General features: G+C 54.0%; 2 protein-coding genes across 4 annotated transcripts; both read right to left on the bottom strand.

Moving 5' to 3' along the window:
• Positions 1-6762: 6762 nt before the first annotated feature.
• Hamp (hepcidin antimicrobial peptide) lies at positions 6763-8757 on the bottom strand. The gene is made up of 3 exons (XM_051207322.1): positions 8346-8757; positions 7048-7107; positions 6763-6961 (listed from the first exon to the last, which is right to left on the bottom strand). The coding sequence occupies exons 1-3, from the start codon at positions 8430-8432 to the stop codon at positions 6857-6859; spliced, it is 252 nt and encodes an 83-aa protein (XP_051063279.1). The 5' UTR covers positions 8433-8757; the 3' UTR covers positions 6763-6856.
• Positions 8758-10229: 1472 nt separating this feature from the next.
• Positions 10230-19467, bottom strand: Usf2 (upstream transcription factor 2, c-fos interacting). Of its 3 annotated transcripts, none has more exons than XM_051207302.1 (10): positions 19195-19467; positions 18900-18946; positions 18652-18770; positions 18376-18495; positions 17765-17915; positions 17593-17680; positions 17006-17064; positions 11186-11280; positions 10980-11108; positions 10230-10897 (listed from the first exon to the last, which is right to left on the bottom strand). In XM_051207302.1, exons 1-10 carry the CDS (start codon positions 19254-19256, stop codon positions 10808-10810), a joined length of 960 nt encoding a protein of 319 aa, XP_051063259.1. In that variant the 5' UTR covers positions 19257-19467; the 3' UTR covers positions 10230-10807. The 3 variants fall into 3 exon arrangements, with proteins under 3 accessions (XP_051063259.1, XP_051063258.1, XP_051063260.1); XM_051207301.1 differs by having other exon boundaries at positions 18295-18495; positions 19195-19465; XM_051207303.1 differs by lacking the exon at positions 18376-18495 and having other exon boundaries at positions 19195-19464.
• Positions 19468-20145: the final 678 nt, after the last annotated feature.

Genomic DNA, 20145 nt, shown 5'->3' with positions numbered 1-20145 from the left:
CCAAGAGGCCAATAGAGAGAGAGAGAGAGAGACTGGTTGCCAGGAGAATGAGACACACCCTCTCCTCCTGCGGGGGGCTCATCACCCCGCCATGTTGAGTCTCCTCAATGAGGTGCCTCCTCTCCTGGTCTGTTTTCTCCTCGACACTTCTTGTCCTTGGCGATGACCTCCTGGTGAGATGGCCACATTCTCCTGGTGAGGACAAGGGTTGTCTATGTTGTTCTGAATCTCCACCCGTTAAAATATATATTCTGCTAAAGCCCTCTGACATGTGGGACTTCTTACCCCTCAAGTTCCTGGAGAGCTGTCCTCACCCCATCCTTCCTGACCCCAGCCCTCCTCCTCCACCACGCCGGAGGCAGCGGCTGCCCCTCTTAAAGGTTACATGTATTGATTCACTTATTTTAGATTTTTGTTGTGTGAACAGGTGTTTGGTTTGTCCGTGTACCACTTGCGTGTAACCCTGGTACTCATGGAAGTCAGATGAGGCTTCGGACCCCCTGGATCTGAAGTTACAGATGCCTGTAAGTCACCGTGTGGGTGCTGGGACCTGAACCCAGGCCCTCTGCAAGAGCAATAAGTGTCATTTCTCCAGTTCCTACTTTATTTATTTGTTTATTTAGGGTAGGTGTGTAGATTTGTAAAGGTGTCTCAGCTGCACCTGGAGGTCAGAGGACAACCTCTAGGGATCCATTCTCTCCATTGGTCACGAAGGTCCCGGGGATCTAACTCAGGTCCTCAGGCTTGGTGGCAAGCCCCATTACCCGCTGAGCCATCTTGCTGGCCCACTCCTCTATTTTTGAGGGTGTATGTATGTTCCCAGGCTGACCTCTAGCTCACTACATAGCCCAGACCAGGCTTGAACACAACATGCCCAAGTCTCCAGAGTGCTGCTATTATGGGTGTGTGCTACCACATCTGGCCCCTACCCCTACCCCTTTCTTTCCATAGAACACAGCGTGACGGAAACTGGCCACTTTGCCCATCCGGTTCCTCTCTGGTCCCTGCCTCCTCACCTAGCTGGGAGCTCTGAGAGAGCAGGCTTCCCACAGATGCCTGCCTGTGTGTTTGCTTGGTGCCTTTAAAACAAGGCTTGTGTGCCCACAGGGGCCGTGATGGCTCCCTGAGCTGGGGGAGGACCCTCTGATGTGGGGTCCAGAATCAGGCATGAACTTCAAAAGGTGGGCAGAAGGGTGCTGGAGGTGGGAGAGGCCAGGGCAGGGCAGAGGTGGGGGAGGAGGGTCCTTTCTTTCAGGACTGAGAGGGCAGGGAAATCCCTTAGCCTCAGGAGCAGAGCAGGAGTTAGGGAGACGGGGGGGGGGGGTCGGGGGGTGCCACCCCCACCTCAGGCTTCATGATGTCAGATTCTGCCCGTGCCTTTCCCAGTCTGAGACAATGGTCCATTGAAAGCAGGGTGGGGTTTGAAAGCCTGGGTTCCGGAGAGGAGAGAGCCCTGGTGCCTGGACTTTGGGGGTAGAGATGAAGGTTCTGGGGTACCCTGTGCCACAGATGTTCAACCATGACAGTGCCACTAAGTTGGTGTCCCTGGGCGGGTGTGCGGGGTGGGGGTGGGGGGTAGTGGGGGGTATCTGCTCCAGGTGTGAGCTAGAGGCAGGGCCCAGAGAAAGGGGATGGGCGGGTGTGAGTGTTGTTGAGCCCAGGGACTGGGAGCCCCCCCTCATCAGGGTGGAGCAGATGGAATGTGAGCCAGAGAGGGGCTGGGTAAGGGGACTGACTACCTGTCACACCAATCAGCTGAGAGAGGCCTTCAAGAAAGCACGTATGCAGTCTGCAAGGGCTAGGGGCTGGGGACAGATTTCCAAACTAGAATGTGTTAGCTCACATCCTTTCAGAATCAAGTTGCCAGCAGGGTCACTTCTACTGAGCATAGAAAGAGAATCTGCCCCAGCCCCCCATCGCCCAGCCTTGGACTTGGAGGTTTGCATATTCACACAGAGCTCTAGCTGGATCTGTCTGTGTTCAAGTCTCCGCTTTTGCCAAGACATCCGTCATATTGGATTAGGGCCTGCCCTTATAATTTCATTTTACCTGCTGCCCTCAGTAAATACCTGCCACCAAAGCCAGACATGGTGACACACACCTGCAACCCCAGCACTTGGGAGGTGGAGGCAGGGGTCAGATCAAGGTCATCTCAGCTACATTAGACCCCCTCTCATCGTCCCTCCTTCAAACAGACCCCCATCCCCAACTAAGGTCACATTCTGTGGGACTGGGGTTTAACATGTCAATATATACATGGGGCAGACATAGAAATTTCATGTACTATAATGATTTTTGCTTGCTAGCCCAATTTTATCAAAAATAGCATGCAAACTAGAGAAAACATCTCCAGACATGTTCATCCCTTAATGCTGTCTTGGGCCTGGAGCTTGGTACTCAGGTCAGTAGCAGCCATAGGGATGTGTTCTTGGCAAGTTCAAGGGCTTGGGGCTATGGTTCAGTCTGCAGAGTGCTTACCTAGCATGCTCAAAGCCTGGTGTCGCAGCCTCAGCAACGCATGTCCTGGGTAGGTACACTGTCCTATGTCTGTAATCCCAGCACTCAGAAGGTAGAGGCAGCAGGAGAGAAGTTCAAGATGGTCCTCATCTACCTAGTTCAAGACCCGCCTTGGCTATCAGAGACCCTGTCTCAAAAAGGGAGGCAAGGGATGGGGAGATTAAGATGTGGAGTTGAGCGGGGCAGGAGTGGTACAAGGCCTTTAATCCTGGCATTTAGGAGGCAGAAGCAGGTGGATTTCTGTGAGTTCGAGGCCAGCCTGGTATAATTAGCAAGTTGCAGGTCTCCCCTCTCCCCCCAGGGCTACACGGTGAGACTTTTTCTAAAAACTAAAAATTTCCAGGTTTGGCCTGCCTGCTGAATGGGAAGCTCCAGGGATGGGGTCAGCAGTGGACATTCGAATGGGGTTTCAATAGATATGCTGTCGTGCACACTAAAGGTTTTTTGTTGTCGCGGTTGGCCTTTTGGTTTTCTGTTTTTTATTTTGTTTTGTTCTCTTTGTGTAGCCTTGGCTGTCCTGGACCTCACTCTGTAGACCAGGCTGGCCTCAAACTCACGGAGATTCACCTCCCGAGTGCTATGACTAACCGTGTGTGCCACCACACCACACGTGTGTGCCACCACACCCGGCTTGTGCACACACTAAGGTTGTAATCTCTCTGCTGTACACAACTCTAGGACCTTCTGGAGAAATGTATCCACAAACAAGAGAAGGGTACCCAGAGCTATTCAGGGTAATTAGAACTGCTACACCCGTTAGTTACTTTTTTGCCAATGTAGCAAAACACCCCTGGAAACAGTTAAAAGGAGGAAGGACGTGTTGCAGCTTATGGTTTCAGAGGTTCCTGTGAGCGGGTCAGTTGCCTTGTCAGTCACTGTGGGTGGGCCTCAGGCAGAGCATCATGGCAGGAGTGAACACTTGTTTCCTGCATGGAGCCAGAAACTGAAACAGACAACCTCCGGAAACTCAAACTCCGGGAACTCAAACTCCACTCATGGAGCCAGAAACAAACAGACAACCTCTGGGAACTCAAACTCCACTCACCTCTGCGAACTCACTCCACTCATCGGTATTTTTTACTTTACTTTTCAGGCAGCGAGAAAGATGGCTAAGAGTCACACTTGGCCACAAGTAAGAACAGAATGAGTCCAGAATGCCCCAGGTATAGGGCAGAGGGCCAGCAGGACCGTTGGGTTGTAGGAAGGTAGTCTCTCAGATGGTCGCATTGAGCAGACTGTGATGTCCCAGATTCACTGAGACTTCCTGCTAACAGTAGCACACAGGCCAACAACTTGTACCAGTGTCCCAGCCTTAAGCATCTCAGCCTTCAGCATCCCTCGCTTCTGCTCCTCCAGCCTTCTTGGGTGCACGAGCTAATTTCCTTGGACTTCTTTCTGCCTCGTCTTTCTCCCCTTGCCCTTCAGCCGTTGCATGCGCATTCGAATTTCCCTCCACTCGGATCTCCATCTCTTGGTGCATGAGTTTCAAGGAAGATGGCGCTAAGGCTGAGACTTCCTTTTTTAAGATTTGCTTTTATGGTTTTAAAATTGAGTGCGTACACATGTGCCGGTGAACATGCACATGAGTGCAGGTACCTTCAGAGGCCAGAAGAGGGCATCAGATGCCCTGGAGCTGGGGTTAGAGGAGGCTGTGAGTGACTTGACTTAGGCGCTGGAAGCCAAACTCTAGACCGCTCCGAGGGCAGTATGTGCTGCTAACTGCTGTATCATTTCTCCAGCCCCCTAGTCTATTAGCAAGTTCCAGGACAGCTGGAGTTAGAATGAGACTTTGTTTTCAAAACAAAACAAAATAGGGGCTGAGGGAGCCCTCACCTCAGCCCTGTAAATACTGACTTTGCACATTTAGGGGCCATTTGACAGTTTTCAAAAACAATTCCACACTCCTTGACTGAATTCAACAGGCAAAAGTATCAGTACCGTGAGAAGCTAAACCCTCTGCAGCAGAGTCCTCTCCCTGCCCCTTCTGTCTCCATTCGGGAAACCCCACATTGGCTTCTGGTCCTTGTCCACTACAGCTGCTTGAGTCTTAAAAGAAATACCTTTCAGTGGGCTGAGCAAACTGGGAATCTAGGCAATATTTCCACCTACATCCATCCTGGGGGGATTGACTTATATGGAACCCTGGACCACCATCATCCGGAGATCCTTAAACTCTGGGTGACGGGAGAGGGACTTCTGAAGAGTGGGAAGGGGCAGGCCAGGGGGCAGAGCTCTTCATGAGCTCAGACATTTTCCAGAACATGAGTCCTGTGATTTGCTGTGTGTGTGTGTGTGTCTTAGCCATACAGCCAGGGGCTATGACATCATTGTGGGGGAGGGGTGTTGCTTTCTGCTGTACTGAGTGTGTTCCTTGTCCTGGACTCAACCCTACCAGAGGTTGTGATCAGCTCCTCTGGTTTTACAGCATCTCATCAAGCCTGCATTTGCTAGGTTGAACAACTAAAGGGCAGCCTGGGGTGGCAGAAATTGTAAGGTTGTAAAAACTTAGGCTGGGGTGTCCTCAATCTCTTCATCTCCCTTAGATGAACGGCCTCTTACAGTTTCTGATGGTAAAAGGTGGCGCGTGCTGGCTCCTAGTTTGAGTTTGTCCTAGAGATCGATTTTTTTTTTTTTTCTTTTTAATTTCTAGTTGGACGGAGGCAAGAGGAATATAGCCTATTTAGGAACCAGCCTGAGCTACATATTGAGTTCTAGTGTAGCCTGGGCTACATATAGGGATAGAGATGTAGGCAAAGTTAGTATAATACTTGCCTAGAATGCATGAGACCCTGGGTTCGATTCTCAGAATTACATGATGGCACATACTTAACCCAGAACTCAAGAGGTAGTGGTGAGAGGGGTGTGTGTGTCAGAAATTCAAGGTCATCTTTGGCAACTTAGAGAGTGCAAAACCTGGCTAGACTACACAAGACTGTCTGAAAAATAAGTAAAAAGAAGTCTCTTCGGGCTCAGGGTATAACTTGGTATAAGTATTTGGCTGTTTTGTGTGGGCCTACGTTTGATCACCTAATAGTGGGGGGAAAGAGGAACAATTGACAAAAAGAATACTTGTTTTCCTTATTGCTACTGGCTTGAATTGGCATTCCCAGCTTAGGTGCCAGCATTTAAAGTATTAGTATATCCCAGACGAAGGTTTTCCAGACTGTCTTGATAGTCAGATGCCTTTCTCAGCATGGCTTGCCTCTGGACATGGATTTAGGATACTATTTCCCTTCCAGATTCAACAAAGACCAAATGATCAGTGTCCTTTCTCATCATTAAGGCTGCTGTAATCACACACGCTGCTAGGGCGTGGTCTCTGTATGTTTCTATTAAAAGAAGAGCAATCGAGCTGAGAGATGCCTCAGTGGGTAACATATTTGCCATACAAGCATGAGAGCAGGGATCCCAGCACCCACATTATAAGCTGGTGTCTGTTCCCCACTGGGGAGGAGACAGGTGGGTCCCAGAGACTTAATGGCCAGGCGGTTTAGGGGAAGCAGTGAGCTCCAGGCTCAGTGAGAGGCCCTGTCTCAAAAACAAATCAATAGCAAAATAAAACAAACAAAACAAAACAACCAACAAACAAACTAAACTAAACAAGCCGGGCGTTGGTGGTGCACGCCTTTAATCCCAGCACTCGGAGTCAGAGGCAGGCGGATCTCTGTGAGTTCAAGACCAACCTATCAGAGCTAGTTCCAGGACAGCCTCCAAAGCCACAGAGAAACCCTGTCTCAAAAAATAAAAAAATAATAAAAATTTAAATAAATAAATAAAACAAACAAAACAAAAACCAAGAAAAATGGTGGTGCACACTTTTAGTCCCAAGACTCAGGAGGCAGAGGCAGGAGGATCTCTGTGAGTTTGACAAAGTTTCATACGAGCTGGGGCTACTTCATGTGTTCACACACACACACACACACACACACACACACACACACAATTTTAAAAAATTGTTTTGTTTTTTGATAAAAAAATCTTTTAAAAAGAAATAAAGATCAAGACAGAGGGGACTGAGGAGAGACAAGTCTACTCAACTTTCTTCCCGAGTTGCTACATAAACTCCCGGTCTCCTGAGATGGGAAACAAAATGAAGAGCAGACAACCAATGGTTTCATCTAGGTTTCTAGCAGTCTCAGTGCATTAGACCTGCACATCCTACCGAGTGATTGTCCCCGGGTGGCAGGGCTTACAACAAGTCCATAAGCCTTTGACGAGGGGAAAATAATAACGGACACTATAGTCTGAAAGTAAAATCGCTACCTTTATTTCAAACTCATAAATAAGTGGGGGTTGGGCGGAGGGCAGGCAGGGGATGTGGGCGAGGGGGCACACGGCTCTATGTTTTGCAGCAGATACCACAAGCAAGATTGCCACAGCAGTTGCAGCAGAAGGTGCAGAGTGGGAAGTGGCTGTCTCGCCTCATTCGTTTCGGGGTCAGGAGCTGCGTGGAAAGGAAGAGAAGTGAGCGGCCTTGCCTGGGCATGGGGAAGGCTGGGCAATCACGGAGGGAGTCCCAGGTGCTCTTACCGGCCTGTCGGTCCTGCCTTCTGTCCTGTGCCAAGGCTGCAGTGCTTCAGGCTGTCTCGCCTGTGAAAACAGAAAGGGTACTTGAGGATTGCTGAGTCTCCAGCATAGTTTTGACGTGTCTCTGCCAACTTGTTCCTTCTCCAGGGGCTTAGGGACGGGCGTTTAGATGGAATTCCTAGGGGAGATCTCACGGCCCTGTTTTCCCCATCATTCCTTGGATGCTCTGCTTCGTCAAAGCACCCACCTTCTTTGTTACTGTACCCTCCTCCTCCTGGACACTACCGTCCCGACAGGCCTCCCTGCATCTTATCCCTTATAATCAGGTCACACAAAGCACAGTAACTTATCTCATCATCAGTTGGATTGTGGTTTTTCCTTTCTCAGCGACCCAAGGAGCAGTCACCATTTGCACCGCTGTCCACAACGCTCGGCACCGCCAGAGCCACCTCCACCCCCTCCTTAGGTCCAACCCTGACTCCACTCATCAGACCCTACAGACCCAAGGGTCCTGTGATCCTGGTCACTGAGTGCCCATTCTGCTGACCCAGGTCCAAGGCACAAATCTAGTATCTTTGTTGTTGAGACAGGGTTTTCATAGCCCACATTGGCACTGAACTTGCCATGTAGCCAAGGATGACTACGGATTCCTGATCCTCTCTCCCTCCTCCATTTTCTGGGTGCCCACACCAAGTCTGGCTCTGTAGCGTTTTCTTTCTTACAGATTTGTTTTATGTGTATGAGTGTTTTGCCTGCATGTATGCATGTGCACCATGTGTGTGCCTAGTGCCTGTGAAGGTCAGAAGGCATCAGATGCTCTGAGCCTAGAGTTAAAGATGGTTGTGAGCCACCACGTAGGTGCCAGGAACTGAACCTGGGTCCTGTGCTCAAGCATCAAGTGCTCTAACCGCTGAGCCGCCTCTCCAGCCCTTTCTGCATCATTTTCTTATGAAATACTTTGGCTTGGCTTTCTGCCCGTTGGCCCCACCTCTGGTCCTTCCTCATGGTGGTCATTCAGCCCATCATCTTCCATGCTATCCACAGATAGGTGCTTTCCAAATAGTCATTTAAAGGCAATTTAAGGAACACCCTGACGGAAATGGGACAGCCAGAGGAACATTTAGTCTGGCTTTCAGCATGTTCCCCATGGTCACTTCCCACAAGACCTGAGCAGCTAGAGGGAATGCCACAGCCTTTCCACTCAGGCCCACTCTTGTCCCTGGAGTAGCTGCCCTGAATAACCGAGGAGCCCTGCCTCCCGGGGAATGGCTCTCCCGCTGTAGCAGGCCTTGGGTGCTCACCAGCTGCTGGAGAAGGGTGCTGCTGGCCAGGCTGGCCACGAGGAGAAGCAGGAGGCAGGCAGCCTGGATCTTCGTGCTCTGTGCCATCGTGCCGTCTGTCCTGCTGTGCAGTCTAAGGACCTGCCTGGTGTCTAGGACCCAGTCCTAGTCCTTTTTATGGGACCAGTTGGAGGAGGGGACACCCGAGCCCCCTCCCCTTTGCCCTGACCCATTTCCAAGAAGATAGTGGCGCCGAACAGGCGGGAGAGATAAGCGGGAACAGAGTGACAGGGGACAGAGTTGTGTCACCCTTAGCCAGCAGAGGTGCATCCAGGGGGTGGGGCAGCTAGGGCCATGAACACAAGCCTCCAGCCAGACACCTGTGATGTCATACTGTGGGCCCTGGAAATTTTCCCTTCTCCCTGGACATTGCGTCTTCCCCTTATCAGTGTCTTCAGTACGGCTGTCACTCACTGTGGCTCCTCACAAAGACCCAGCAATGGGGTACACATGTGTAGGATGCATTCCAGCACGAGTCAGGACAGATGCCCAGGCACAGGCTGCACCATGCTGTCCAATGTCCAGACCACATGATGTAGATGTCCTGTTGAAGTCCCCGTTTGCCTATGGTGGTGGCAGTCATTATTCACAGCCAGAGCCAACGTGTTTCCCAGCATGAGCTAGTTCATTCTCACACGCCAGTGTGCACTAATTCACCGCCTTTCACACCGGTACCAATTCACTTTCCTGTTAACAGCTGGGGCTACTTGGCCTCCAAGTGGTCCTCCTGCATTCTGTTAGTATTTAGGCTTACAGTTGCCTTCTGGTCGCTGACCCCAGGGGTCTGTCCTGATCTATTCATCAAACTTCCCTCTCCCTCTAAGCACAGGGGCACAGCAGTGGGTTAGACTTGGCAGCACAGACTATGCCCATCACACAACTCCAAGTGCAGTAGTGGAATTAGGCCATAACCTTCTCAATTGCCATGCTGGGAGAATTTACACCACAGAAATTGGTACACAGCACACAGCAGAGTGTTTGTAGTTAGTTGGTTCTTGGGTTACTACTGAAACCTGTGCCGTGTCCTCATTCCTATCTACGACCCGGGCCCCTTGGTGTGCATAGCCCGAGACATTAGGAATCTTTGACAGACTCCTGACACCACGCCTGACTCACACAGGAAGCACCCAGTCAGTCCTGTGTAGAGCCCTGCGGAGGCCGCCATCACCACTCCATTGCTGCTGCTCCCGGGGGCCTTCATTGGCTTGCCATGCTCTCTCAAAGAGAGCATCTGGGAGTAGAAAGAGCAAAGACAGGGTTCCGAGACACCAGAGGCCGCCAGGTGTACTTAGGCTGCGCAAGGTTGAAGTGCAAGTTAAACGGACAGACAGTTCTGGATCTCGGGAACAGGTGAGGCCGTCTCGTGGGGACATGATGGTCTCCCCCAGCCCTGCCAGGCATCACTGTGGTTGCTCAGGACAGGTTTCATCATCCGTCAAGGGCAGGGGTCACAGCACAGGCGCCAGAGGCCCGGCGACAGACTGCCGGGCCAAGCCGGGCTTGCTGGCCATCTGCCCTCCCTTGGGGGTGGGGGGCTCAAGGCCAGGCCCCATCATTGGCTGGTGCAGAGGGGAGGGCTTCAGCCCCAGCTGGGGATGCTCATCCACCCTGTTTTCAAGAAGTCCTGACCTAGGAGACGCCAGCCTCCCCTCCAACACCAGGGGGCACGTCCTTGACCATAGCACCCACACCCCTAATCTGCTCCCCAGGGCCTCAATGGAGAAATTCAGTCCTTAATTCTCCCAGGCGGTTTCACACAGCTACAATATAGCTGAAGCTTAGACCTCGGGGAGACTCTAGGACCCCGGCCTGTTCCCTCGCCCAACTCGGACCAACACACAGACAGACAAGGCGGGGCCACACTGGCCAGTTTATTGCAGTTAAATACCTCTCTCTCTATTTTTTTGTCCATTTTTTCCATAAAGAAAATTAAACACACACACACACACGCGCGCGCATACACACACACACACCCACACACCCAGAGGGGAGCAGGGATCCAGAAACAAGAGGGACGGGGGACATGGCCTCCCTGCACAGGTCCAGGCCCCAGGGAAGGCGCCCCCAAATCTCCCTCCTTCCCATAAGCACCCTGTCTCAATACCTCTAGAGACCAAGGAGGCAGCGGGCAGCGGGGCCTCTGTCCTCCTCCCTTGCTCCTCCTGGTGAGCCCAGTACAAGTCATGGGCTGGTGAGGGCCGAGAAGGGAGGCTGATGGGCAGGTGGGCAGGTGGGCATCATTTCCGCACGGAGGAGGGTAGTGGGCAATGTATCCACAGAAATGCATTATGTCTCCTTGTTTTTGTTAAAAATCTACTATAAAAAACGCAGCTTGGGGAGGGCATCCCCTCTCTGTGCTAAGGGCTGGGGAGGGCAGCAGGGGCGGGCAGCAGCTGCAGGGTGGGCCTGTGGGCGTCACTGTATCACTGCCGAGTGCTCTCGCCCACCATCTCCAGGTTGTGTTGCTGCAGCTGGGCTCGAAGCAGGGCGTTCTCATTCTTCAGCTCCTCGATCTGCGGGCACCATGGAGGAACGTGAGCCAGGGCTGGCCCTTGGCATCCCGGGGCCCAGTGGATTCCAGGTCTCTACACCCACCTGCTGCCTCAGGAGCTCATTGTCCATCTGCAGCCGCTCGGCCTCCTTGAAGGTCTCCTGCATTCGCTGGTTGGTCTGGCGTAGCTCCCGGATGTAGTCACAGGCCTTGGACAGGATGCCCCCTTTACTCTGGAGCGGGGAGGGGCAGGCCAGAGTCAGAGGCCAGGACGGCCCCCGTGCCAGGGGTGGGGGCTGGGGACACTCACCGCTCCTGTCTTGCTGTTGTCTGCATGACAATCTGGAATGATTTTCGAAAGCTGGACGATCCAGTTGTTGATCTTGTCCCTCCGTCTCCGCTCCACTGTAGGAGGCAGTGACAGTCACGGCACTAGTAGGGACCTCACGGGGACCCCAGGCTGCCACATCCCCAGGGGCCACATTGCTTCATGAGAAGCCCAACCAAGTCTCAAGCCTCTAGTGGCAGGCACGCTGTCAGGAGAGAAGGCCACACTGACAACGAGCTGCAGGCTCGTCTCCTTCCCTTCCTGGCACACTCCACACACTGGGGCCAACAAGTAAAAGCCAGTGTCACACCACACCCTGGCCACTGGTGACCCTCAGGGTCCATCCTCTCATGTTCCCGCAGACTCTGGCTTCTAGAATTTTGCTTTTCTCGTTTTTTTTTTTAATTATTTTTTTTGTCCCCTGGGGAAGAGGGGGTCTGATGTAGATGTAGATCAGGCTGGACTCAAACTGTGTAGCCAAGGGTGACTTTGAACTTCTGACCGTCTTGTCTCCATTTCCTAAATAGTAGCCACTAGGCTGGTTTTATTCATTGCTGAAACTGAAGCCACAGTCTACCACCTGAGTTACATGCCAGCCCCTTCTCATCTCCAATGAGAAAATCTGATCATGCCTTGTCCCTGCTTAAATTCCCCTCCACAGCCTTGGCAAGCCGCACTCTCCAGACAAGAGCTATGGTTCTGAGGCCTCACCTGAGGGTGTGAACCTTGAAGGCAAAGGATGGCAAGGGACAGACAGACGGACTTCAAAGTCCAGACCTGTGCTTTAAACTCTGTAACCTCCCACTGCTAGCTGTACCGAGTGACACTGTCCCGCGGACATGGCCTGTCATATGCTCAGGGTGCCCGTGAGGAACCACTGACTTGGGACCAGGTTCACAGCAAGGCTTCCTGGCCCTTCCTTAACTTGTTGCGGCACAAAAGACCCTCGTGTCCCCAAGTCCCCTCATAGCCCTCTCCTGCTGTCAGAAGGGCTGGAGATAAGGGTCAAATTTGTGGAGGGGAGCTGGGCTAGAGTCTGATGGGCTATGGAAAAAGGGCAAGGGGACATTTCCTAATGAAGGCGCTGAGGATAGAAAACGGGGAAAACTCTAAGGGAGAGAGGTGGGTGAGGGAAGGCTCCTTTCTCTTCAGAACTGAACTCACACCTTGCCCATGACATTCCCTTAAGGGACCTCAGGGCCCAGAACAGGTAGAGGCCACTGCCTCTGCTTAGTCAGTCCACTGTCAGGAGCCTCCCACTTTGGCATGAGTGACTTCATTTTCCACAGCAGACCCCCCCCCCCACACCCTATCCATTCCCTCTTCTCAGTAATGATTCTTTCTCTGAGGTCTTTCCAATGTCCTGCCAAGAAGACAGCCACACTGAGTTTGGTAAGGGATATATATGCACTAGCCTTAGGGCTGGCTGTCAAGTGTGGTAGAATCTTCTGGGGACCAGGTTCCCTGGCAGAGTGCTCTCCGGGTGCTACAGAGCTCCCTTAGTACTTCCCCACCTGCCCACCATCCACTTTTCTAGAGTCCAGGCACCAGGCACTGCCTCATCCGACAGCCACACCTCAACCCACTGGGGTTGGGGTAGGTGTGTGTGGCCTGGCTCCTTAGGTCTGCATTCAGTTCTGCCAACTGTAGAAGTGTGTGGCTTTAAACATGGATGGCGTCATGACAGCACTGTGAAGTGTGCATGGGGACGCTGTGCCCGAGGAAGGACAGGGTGGAGCAGTACCTTCTGCATGGTGTCCACAGTAGGGTAAATCTCCAGAGAGACTTTAAGGGGACCCCAGGAAGCTGGATAATAAGATCACACAAAAGATGACATGAACCACTTTTGGGTGTGTGTGTTGATTTTACATAAGCTGTCTACAGCTTGTGTCCGGGTGCTAATATGGTTAGGCCTGTGGCTTGGAAAAACTATCAGGATATACCAGACCAGCAGAAGGCCCGTTATCTCACAGAAGCCCTGTAGTTACAACACAGCTCTTAAAGCACATCTCACAGCCAGGTGTGGTGGGACACACCTTTAATCCCAGCACTTAGAGGAGGCAGCGCCTGCACAGAACTCTGCGATTTTGAGGCGAGTCTGGTCTACATAGTAAGTTCCAGAATAGCCAAACTACAGATCTACAGAAAGATCTTGGCCCCAAAACCAAATAAATAAACAAGCAAACCCACACCTCACGGTACACCCTGCTGAAAGATGACAAACACAGTGGGAGGCATTAGCTCGTCTCTTTCCAAGAAAATCAAGAAAACACCAGGCCGGAAATCCCCAGGCACCTCAGCCAGCCTGGCTCCCTGTGGAGGGGACCTTTCCCAGCAGCAGGCACACATCCACGAGGGTACACGGGGCACCTTCTCCAAACCAGACTGTACACAGAGCCCAATAAGCCCTACACCCTCAAGTAACTGGAACCATAATAAAAGTGAGATCCTAAGCCCCACACATGTCTGCGAAGGGGGCAACATGCTTCCTGAATAACCTGACATCAAAGAAGAAATCATGGGAGAACTGGAAAATATTTTGATATAAATAATAATAAAAACATTTGTATAAATGGGACAGTTACACAAAAGTCTGCAGCTATAGATTTACATAGGAAAAAGTGCGTTTGTTTGTTAGGTTTTTTTTTTCCCCCCTGTGTTGGGTTTCTCTGTGTAGCTTTGTAGACCAGGCTGGCCTCGAACTCACAGAGATCTGTCCGCCATAATGGGGATTAAAGGTGTGCCCCCCTCCCCTGTTTGTTCTTTCTGTAAGGCAGGTTGTTACTATGTAGTCCAGGCTGGCCTTGAACTCACAATTCTGCCTCAGCCTCACTGGTGCTGGGCTTACAAAAGCAAAGACTTGGGGATCCCTGTTACTAGGGAATATGAAGCAGGAGGCTTCCGAGTCCAAAACCAGCCTGGACAAATTAGTGAGACGGTCTCAAAAAGACTAAAGAGGAAAGTGGAAAGGCTGGGATATAGTTATAAGAGTGTTTCCTAGCAGTCTAGGCCCTAGGCTCTCACCAGGGTCAACCAAGAGCTCTCCACAAGGCCACCACCATAAATTAAGACTGTTACAAACGGTGAAAATGAATCAAATAGAAAGAGTCGAGCTCAGCATTTAAAGTCAGGTTTCGTGTGAAGACCTGCATTTCTGCCACCAGAGATGGTAAATTCTGTTACCATTAACAACAGGCTCCCCACCTACCCCTTGGTGTAACAAAGGTTTTCCTGCTCCCTCAGGGCCCCGAAGGCAGCTTCTGGAGGCCCCAACCCCCAGAAAAGCCGGACTGTGGAAACTCATGTCCTGGGAAGGCAAGGGCAGAGCTCTGAAAGCTCCCCACACACAGAGCCAGCCCCTCAGGAGGGTGGACGCACGCTCTGTGTGGACATGTGGAGGAAATCTCATGGACAGCCAGAAATTTAGAGCGGCAATTTCCAATGGCCAAGGAGTAAAAACTCCATCTTGTGTTGCCATGGGGTGGGTCAAGACCTAGGAAGGTGGGAAGAGGCAACTATCACCTTTCTGGAGAAAAAGAAGTAAGACTTCTGGTGCTGGGGATGAGTCTTAAGAGTTAAGAGGCCAGACAACTAGAGCTTCTCTGCAACCCTGGCGGGAGCTTACTAACAGATAAAAAGGGACTCAGACCCTGGCTTTAAGGAGTACCCACAGCCAAAGCCAGTTCCCAGTTCTTGAGGGCATCTGCTGTTAAGAAAGCCCTGGGCCTCGCCTCTGTCAGTTAGTCAGAACCCCAAGGTTGCTGCAGGAATGGGTAGGAAAAGAGAAACAAAGAGAACACTAGAATAAGAGAGTAGGAAAGGGGACATTCCCAAAAGCAGTGGGGGGGGGGGGTTAATGGGCAGGGGCAGATGCTTGGAGCTCAGACAGAAAAGGAAGCCAGCAGATTTGGCAATGAGTGTGACACAGGTGACCTTCAATGGAGCCAGTCTGCTAGGCTAGACTACGCTGCCAAGCCACAGGAACAGGCAGACGTGGTTCAAACCTTCTACAGGTTAGAAGCCAGAGGGCTGGCTGCAGCTGGGGGGAGGGTGTGTGTGTGTGTGTGTGTGTGTGTGTGTGTGTGTGTGTGTGTGTGGTGAAGGGTGGGAGGTGAGGGGAGGGTATGGAAACTGCTTGTTGGAGGACGTAAAACATCTAAGCTGGCTGAATCCAGGGTAAGGCAGAAAGAAGTGGAGAACAGCAGCATGCTCAGTGGGAGCTGGAGTTAGGGGTGCGGGGCTTAGGATCACTGAGGGTTGTGTTGGTTCATTTTACAAAGGACACTGTAACAGCCAGAGGACCCTCAAATTCCCCTCCGTCACTTCTAAACCAACTTAAGAGTCCCAGTTCATCCTTTCCCTTCAAAGCCACCTGACCTGGGCATTAGAGCCCAACCTAACAGCTCCAGAATCGTCTCCTTATGCCCATTCTCCACATCCTGCCACCTCAGACCAGACCTCCCCCTTCCCAGAAGTCATCTCTAGCGTGTGACTTCTTAGTCTCTGATTTACCATCACCTATCACCCTGCTTCCTTACACAAACCCCACATTGGTGCCCCCATCACCAGACTACACCCCAGGCTCAGGATAACCACTCTGGGAAGAGCTTCTAGAGAGCAGGTGTGAGCCAGCCTGGCAGGTCCCCTCCCAGCCCCCAAACCTTCTTCTTCCCCTTCCCCATTCTGCTCTTCCTCAAACTTAAAGTGTCTACGGCTGAGCATTTGTCTGTTTCTCCTCAGGGTCCTGAGAGGCCTCTTCAAACGTCACCTCTTGAGAGGCCTCTGAAGCACATGTCTAGCGTTCTGCTGCACTCAGAGCTCTCTCTTCCAGTGCTCAGGCATGCTAAGGGTACATGGTAACTGCTTGTCACCCACCAGTGAGTGGTGGGAGAGCCTAGCCCTTGTCTCTGCTGTTATCCACTGCACTTGAGGCCTAGATGGGGGCCAGCATGGCTGTGTGCTTGTTGGCCAAAAGCTTGTCAACCGCTTAAACAGTAGCATCCCCTACTCCCTCTGATATCAAAGCACCCTCAGGTCTCAGGGCCTGAGGCCTTCATCCTGGTTCAGTCTCGAAGAAATCACACAAAGCTTCAGTGACAAGCAAACAGCACCCTTGAAACAACTTGACTCTCTTCAGCCTGTGTCCTCCTCTACTTGCTAAGCACCCAGAAAAATCTTCCTGAGGCAGCCTCACTTTAGTGCCTTAGCCATCTCTCAGCTGCAAGCCGTCCTTCGCTGGCAATTCTGACTGATCCCCTAGGCCAGCCTGCAGTCTTGGCACAGGGCCTGGACTGCCCTGCCCTGCCTGGGATCCAGGGTCAGTAAATATTTGTTGAGTGATGGTTGTTTGGGTGTCAGAACTGCCTTGCCTTGAGGGCTGTTAAATGCTGATGACCAATCAAGGCAAGAGACCAAGGAACAGCCCTAAAAGACAAAAGACCTCAGGGTGGAACTGTAGCTTCCTGAAAGGGTGGGAGGGTCAGACTTCAACTGGCCAGAAGTGCAACTTCCTTTTCATATAGGCTGCCCAGCTACAGATGGAGGGCAAGAACATGTGAGCAAGACAGCAAAACCTAAGAGGTTTGCCAATAGACCAATCAGAAATCACAGGCTGGGCATGGGAAAACACCTGGCAAAACCCAATTAATGCCCTTTCTCTCCTAACAGCTTGCTGCCAGCAGCCACCAGCACTGACCCACGCATTGAGCACACACCTCTCTGGCATCTGGACATGCCAGGCAATGGGCTCAAAGCACCCTGGAGTCCAGGGTCTGGCCAAGGAATGCACACCACCATCCTTACCTTCATTGTGCTGAGCTCTTCTTCTTTCATCTCGAGGAGTTCTGGTTCCATCGATTTTTCTAGAACAGAAGGGGAAATAACAGACATCCGTTATCTTAGACACATCTCTTCAAGTATTTACCAAACTATCAGACTTGACAAACACCTTTGTTTTCATGGCACTAGGAATCGAACCCAGGGCTTTGCAAAATCCAGGCAAGTGCTCTGCCACTGAGTCACCTCTCCAGCCCATGATAATTATTTTTGCAAAGTAAATCCATGTGAAAATGTAATTTTTTTTTTCCCTCTCAGAGATAGGGTTTCCTTGTATTGCTTTGGAGGCCATCCTGGAACTCACTCTAGGCTGGCCTCGAACTCAGAGATCCACCTGCCTCTGCCTCCTGAGTGCTGGGATTAAAGGCATGCGCTACCAACACCCAGCTGGTGCGTTTTATTTATCTTTTTTGTTTGTTTGTGTTTGTACTCCAGAAACAAGCTAACAGAACCCATACCCAACTTCTGCTGTATACTGACAGGCCCAGGGGCTAGGCCAAAATAAAAGACCCGTCCTTTTCCTAGGCCCCCAGCAACGGGACTACAGCACATACGGAGAATAGGGGTGTGTCCGGGGTGCAATTGTCCTCTGTGTTCCTGTCTGAAGCACATCCTGGGGTGTCATCATGACGTAGAACTGGCCTGCAGGACATGTGCAGGGAGCGTAAGTAAGGGGTCAAAGGGGACTGCTTAAGTGACTTCCCTAGCTCCCCCTCCTCCCCTTACCTCCGGCCTGCAGGCTCTGGTCTGCGGTCTGCACAGACACAGCTGTGGTATCTCCCACACTGGATGCTGGGAAATATGCAAACCGTGCCTCCCCGCTGACAGCTTCTGAGGCTGGGCTGCCACCATTGCTGAAAGGGTTTTGAATTACAGCCTAGGGAAGAGGACACAGGCCATCCTTAGACACCCCTGTGACCCAAACCTTTGTGGTGGGGATTGGTGTTTATTTACTATGTTGTGAGGGGAGGAAGAAGCCCCGCTGTGCGTACCATCCTGTCTAGCATCTCACCTCTGACGGGACTCACTGTCCCTAGCTCAGCTACTCTACTTTTTTCTCTAAGTTTTTTTTTTTTTTTCTTTTCCCGTTTTATAGATTTAAAAAAAAAAAATCCAAAAGACTTGACCACTGTCCGTGCAAAACATCAACCTTACACGGCTTGGCGGCCTAGAGAGCATCATTTGCGTCTCCTACCCCACCCCCTGGGGCTTCCCTCCCCCCCCCAGCCCCTCCCCAGGAGCTGCGGGCCACCTACCAGCGGGAAGGGTGCCGCGGGACCTGGGGGTACAGAGGCAGCGGCCGGCCCGGGGCGCTGGGCTGCCCCGTCCACACCCACCTGGGTCACAGCCTGCTGCCCCCCCGCGAAGGCAGCCGTGGACACGACGCTGACGGCGCCAGCCGCGTCGCCCTGGCCGTCCAGCTGACCATCAGTCACCTGGACTACGCGGTATGTCACCTGCAGGGGGCGGCAGAGCGACGAGACCGACGCTAGGGCCCGAGTAGGGGCCAGGTCGGAGCCTCTCCCTGCCCCGCCGCAAGCGTCCGTCCGCCCGCCCTCTGCTCGCCCCGGCGGGCGCTGGCCCTCGGGGCTCCCTGGCCGCGGCCGCCTCACCTGGCCTCCATTATTCTCTGTGCGGAACTGGTACTGGATATTGTGGTCGCCGAACGCCGCCTGCTGGACGCTGGCGATGGCCACCGCCGTCTGCTCCTCGGCCCCCGGGCCGTCCCCGCCTGTGGGGGCAGCAGGGCAGGGGGCAGGCTCAGCGGGCGCGCGGGGCCTCCCGGCGTCCCCGGCCTGCAGCCCCGGCGCGGGCGGGCGGGCGGGCGGGCCGCAGCCCCCGTGGCCCCGCGAGCACTCACCTTCCTGCAGCTCGACGCCCTCCTCGGCCTCGGCTCCCTTGTCGTGGCTGCGGGGGCACACGAGGGGCAGGGCCCGGGGTCAGCGAGGCCCGCACCCCTACCGGGGCGCAGCGGCCCGCCGCCCGCCCTCCAGGGCCGCCACCGTCGCCGGGCCCCCGCCCGGCTCCCCTCCCCGCCGCCTCCATTTTGAGCCGGGCCCGGAGGCCGCTCGGGATCATGGCGGCCCCCGCGCGCCGGGGCTGAGGGGGCCGGGGCCCAGGGCGCGCGGAGGGGCGCGAGGCGCCGGCGCGCTTACCTGGCGGCGGCAGCAGCGGTGGCCGAGGAAGCAGGATCCAGACCCGGGTCCAGCATGTCCATGGGGGGGGCGGGGGGGGAGGGGAGGGGAGGGAGGGGAGGGGGCGGGCGGCCGGGGGGGCCCGAGCCCGGCGCTCACGCCGCGCGGCAGGAGGGGACGGAGGAGACACGGGAGCCGCTCGCGCTGATCACGGGGACAAACAGTGGGGTCATGTGAGGAGGAGATGCCGCCGCCGCCGCCGCCGCCGCTCCTGCAGCCGCCGCCGCCGCCTCCCGCCGCCTCCGCCGGCTCCGGGCGGTGTGGGGCTCCGGGCCGCAGCTCAGCTGCCCCCCGCCCGTCCGCCGGTCCGCCCGTCCGTCCGCCCGCCGCACGCGGCCTGGGGCCTGCTTCCCTGAGCGCTCGCCGCCGCCGCCGCCGCGACTTGAGCTTTTTTTTTTTTTTTTTTTTTTTTTTTAAACACGGCCCAGCCTGGATGGCGGCCGCCCTGGCCCCCGATCCCCGGCTCGCCCGCCCGCCGCCCGGCCTGGCCCGGTCCGGCGGCGGATCGTGGCTGCAGCCGCCGCCGCTTTCTATCTTACCCCCCCCCCCTTTTCTCCTTTTCCCTTTTTTTTTTTTTTTTTGCCTCCTTTACTGGAGCTGCGCGCGCGTGGTGGTGGCGACGGCGCGATCCCGGGGCGGGCGGGCGCGCGCGCGCGGGGGAGGGGGAGGGCAGGCCCCGGGGGACGCGCGCGCTGTCTGTCTCCGGTGGCGGCCGGGCGCGCGCGCGCCTGGGCCCGGGGACTCAGCGGGGACCACCGCGGGCTGGAACGCGGGCCACGGTGGAGCCTGGCGACGCGGACGCGGGGCTCAGATCGCCGGGGTCACGGGGTCTGAAGGCTGTAAAGTAGGTCGTCGGGGAACCCAGAGGATGGGGGGGGCGCGGGGCACGCGCACACGCGCGCTCCCGGGCGC

Source organism: Phodopus roborovskii, unplaced genomic scaffold (assembly GCF_943737965.1).
Source record: "Phodopus roborovskii unplaced genomic scaffold, PHOROB, whole genome shotgun sequence".
In the NCBI taxonomy this organism is placed as follows: domain Eukaryota; kingdom Metazoa; phylum Chordata; class Mammalia; order Rodentia; family Cricetidae; genus Phodopus; species Phodopus roborovskii.
This window is presented reverse-complemented; position numbering and strand designations above follow the sequence as displayed.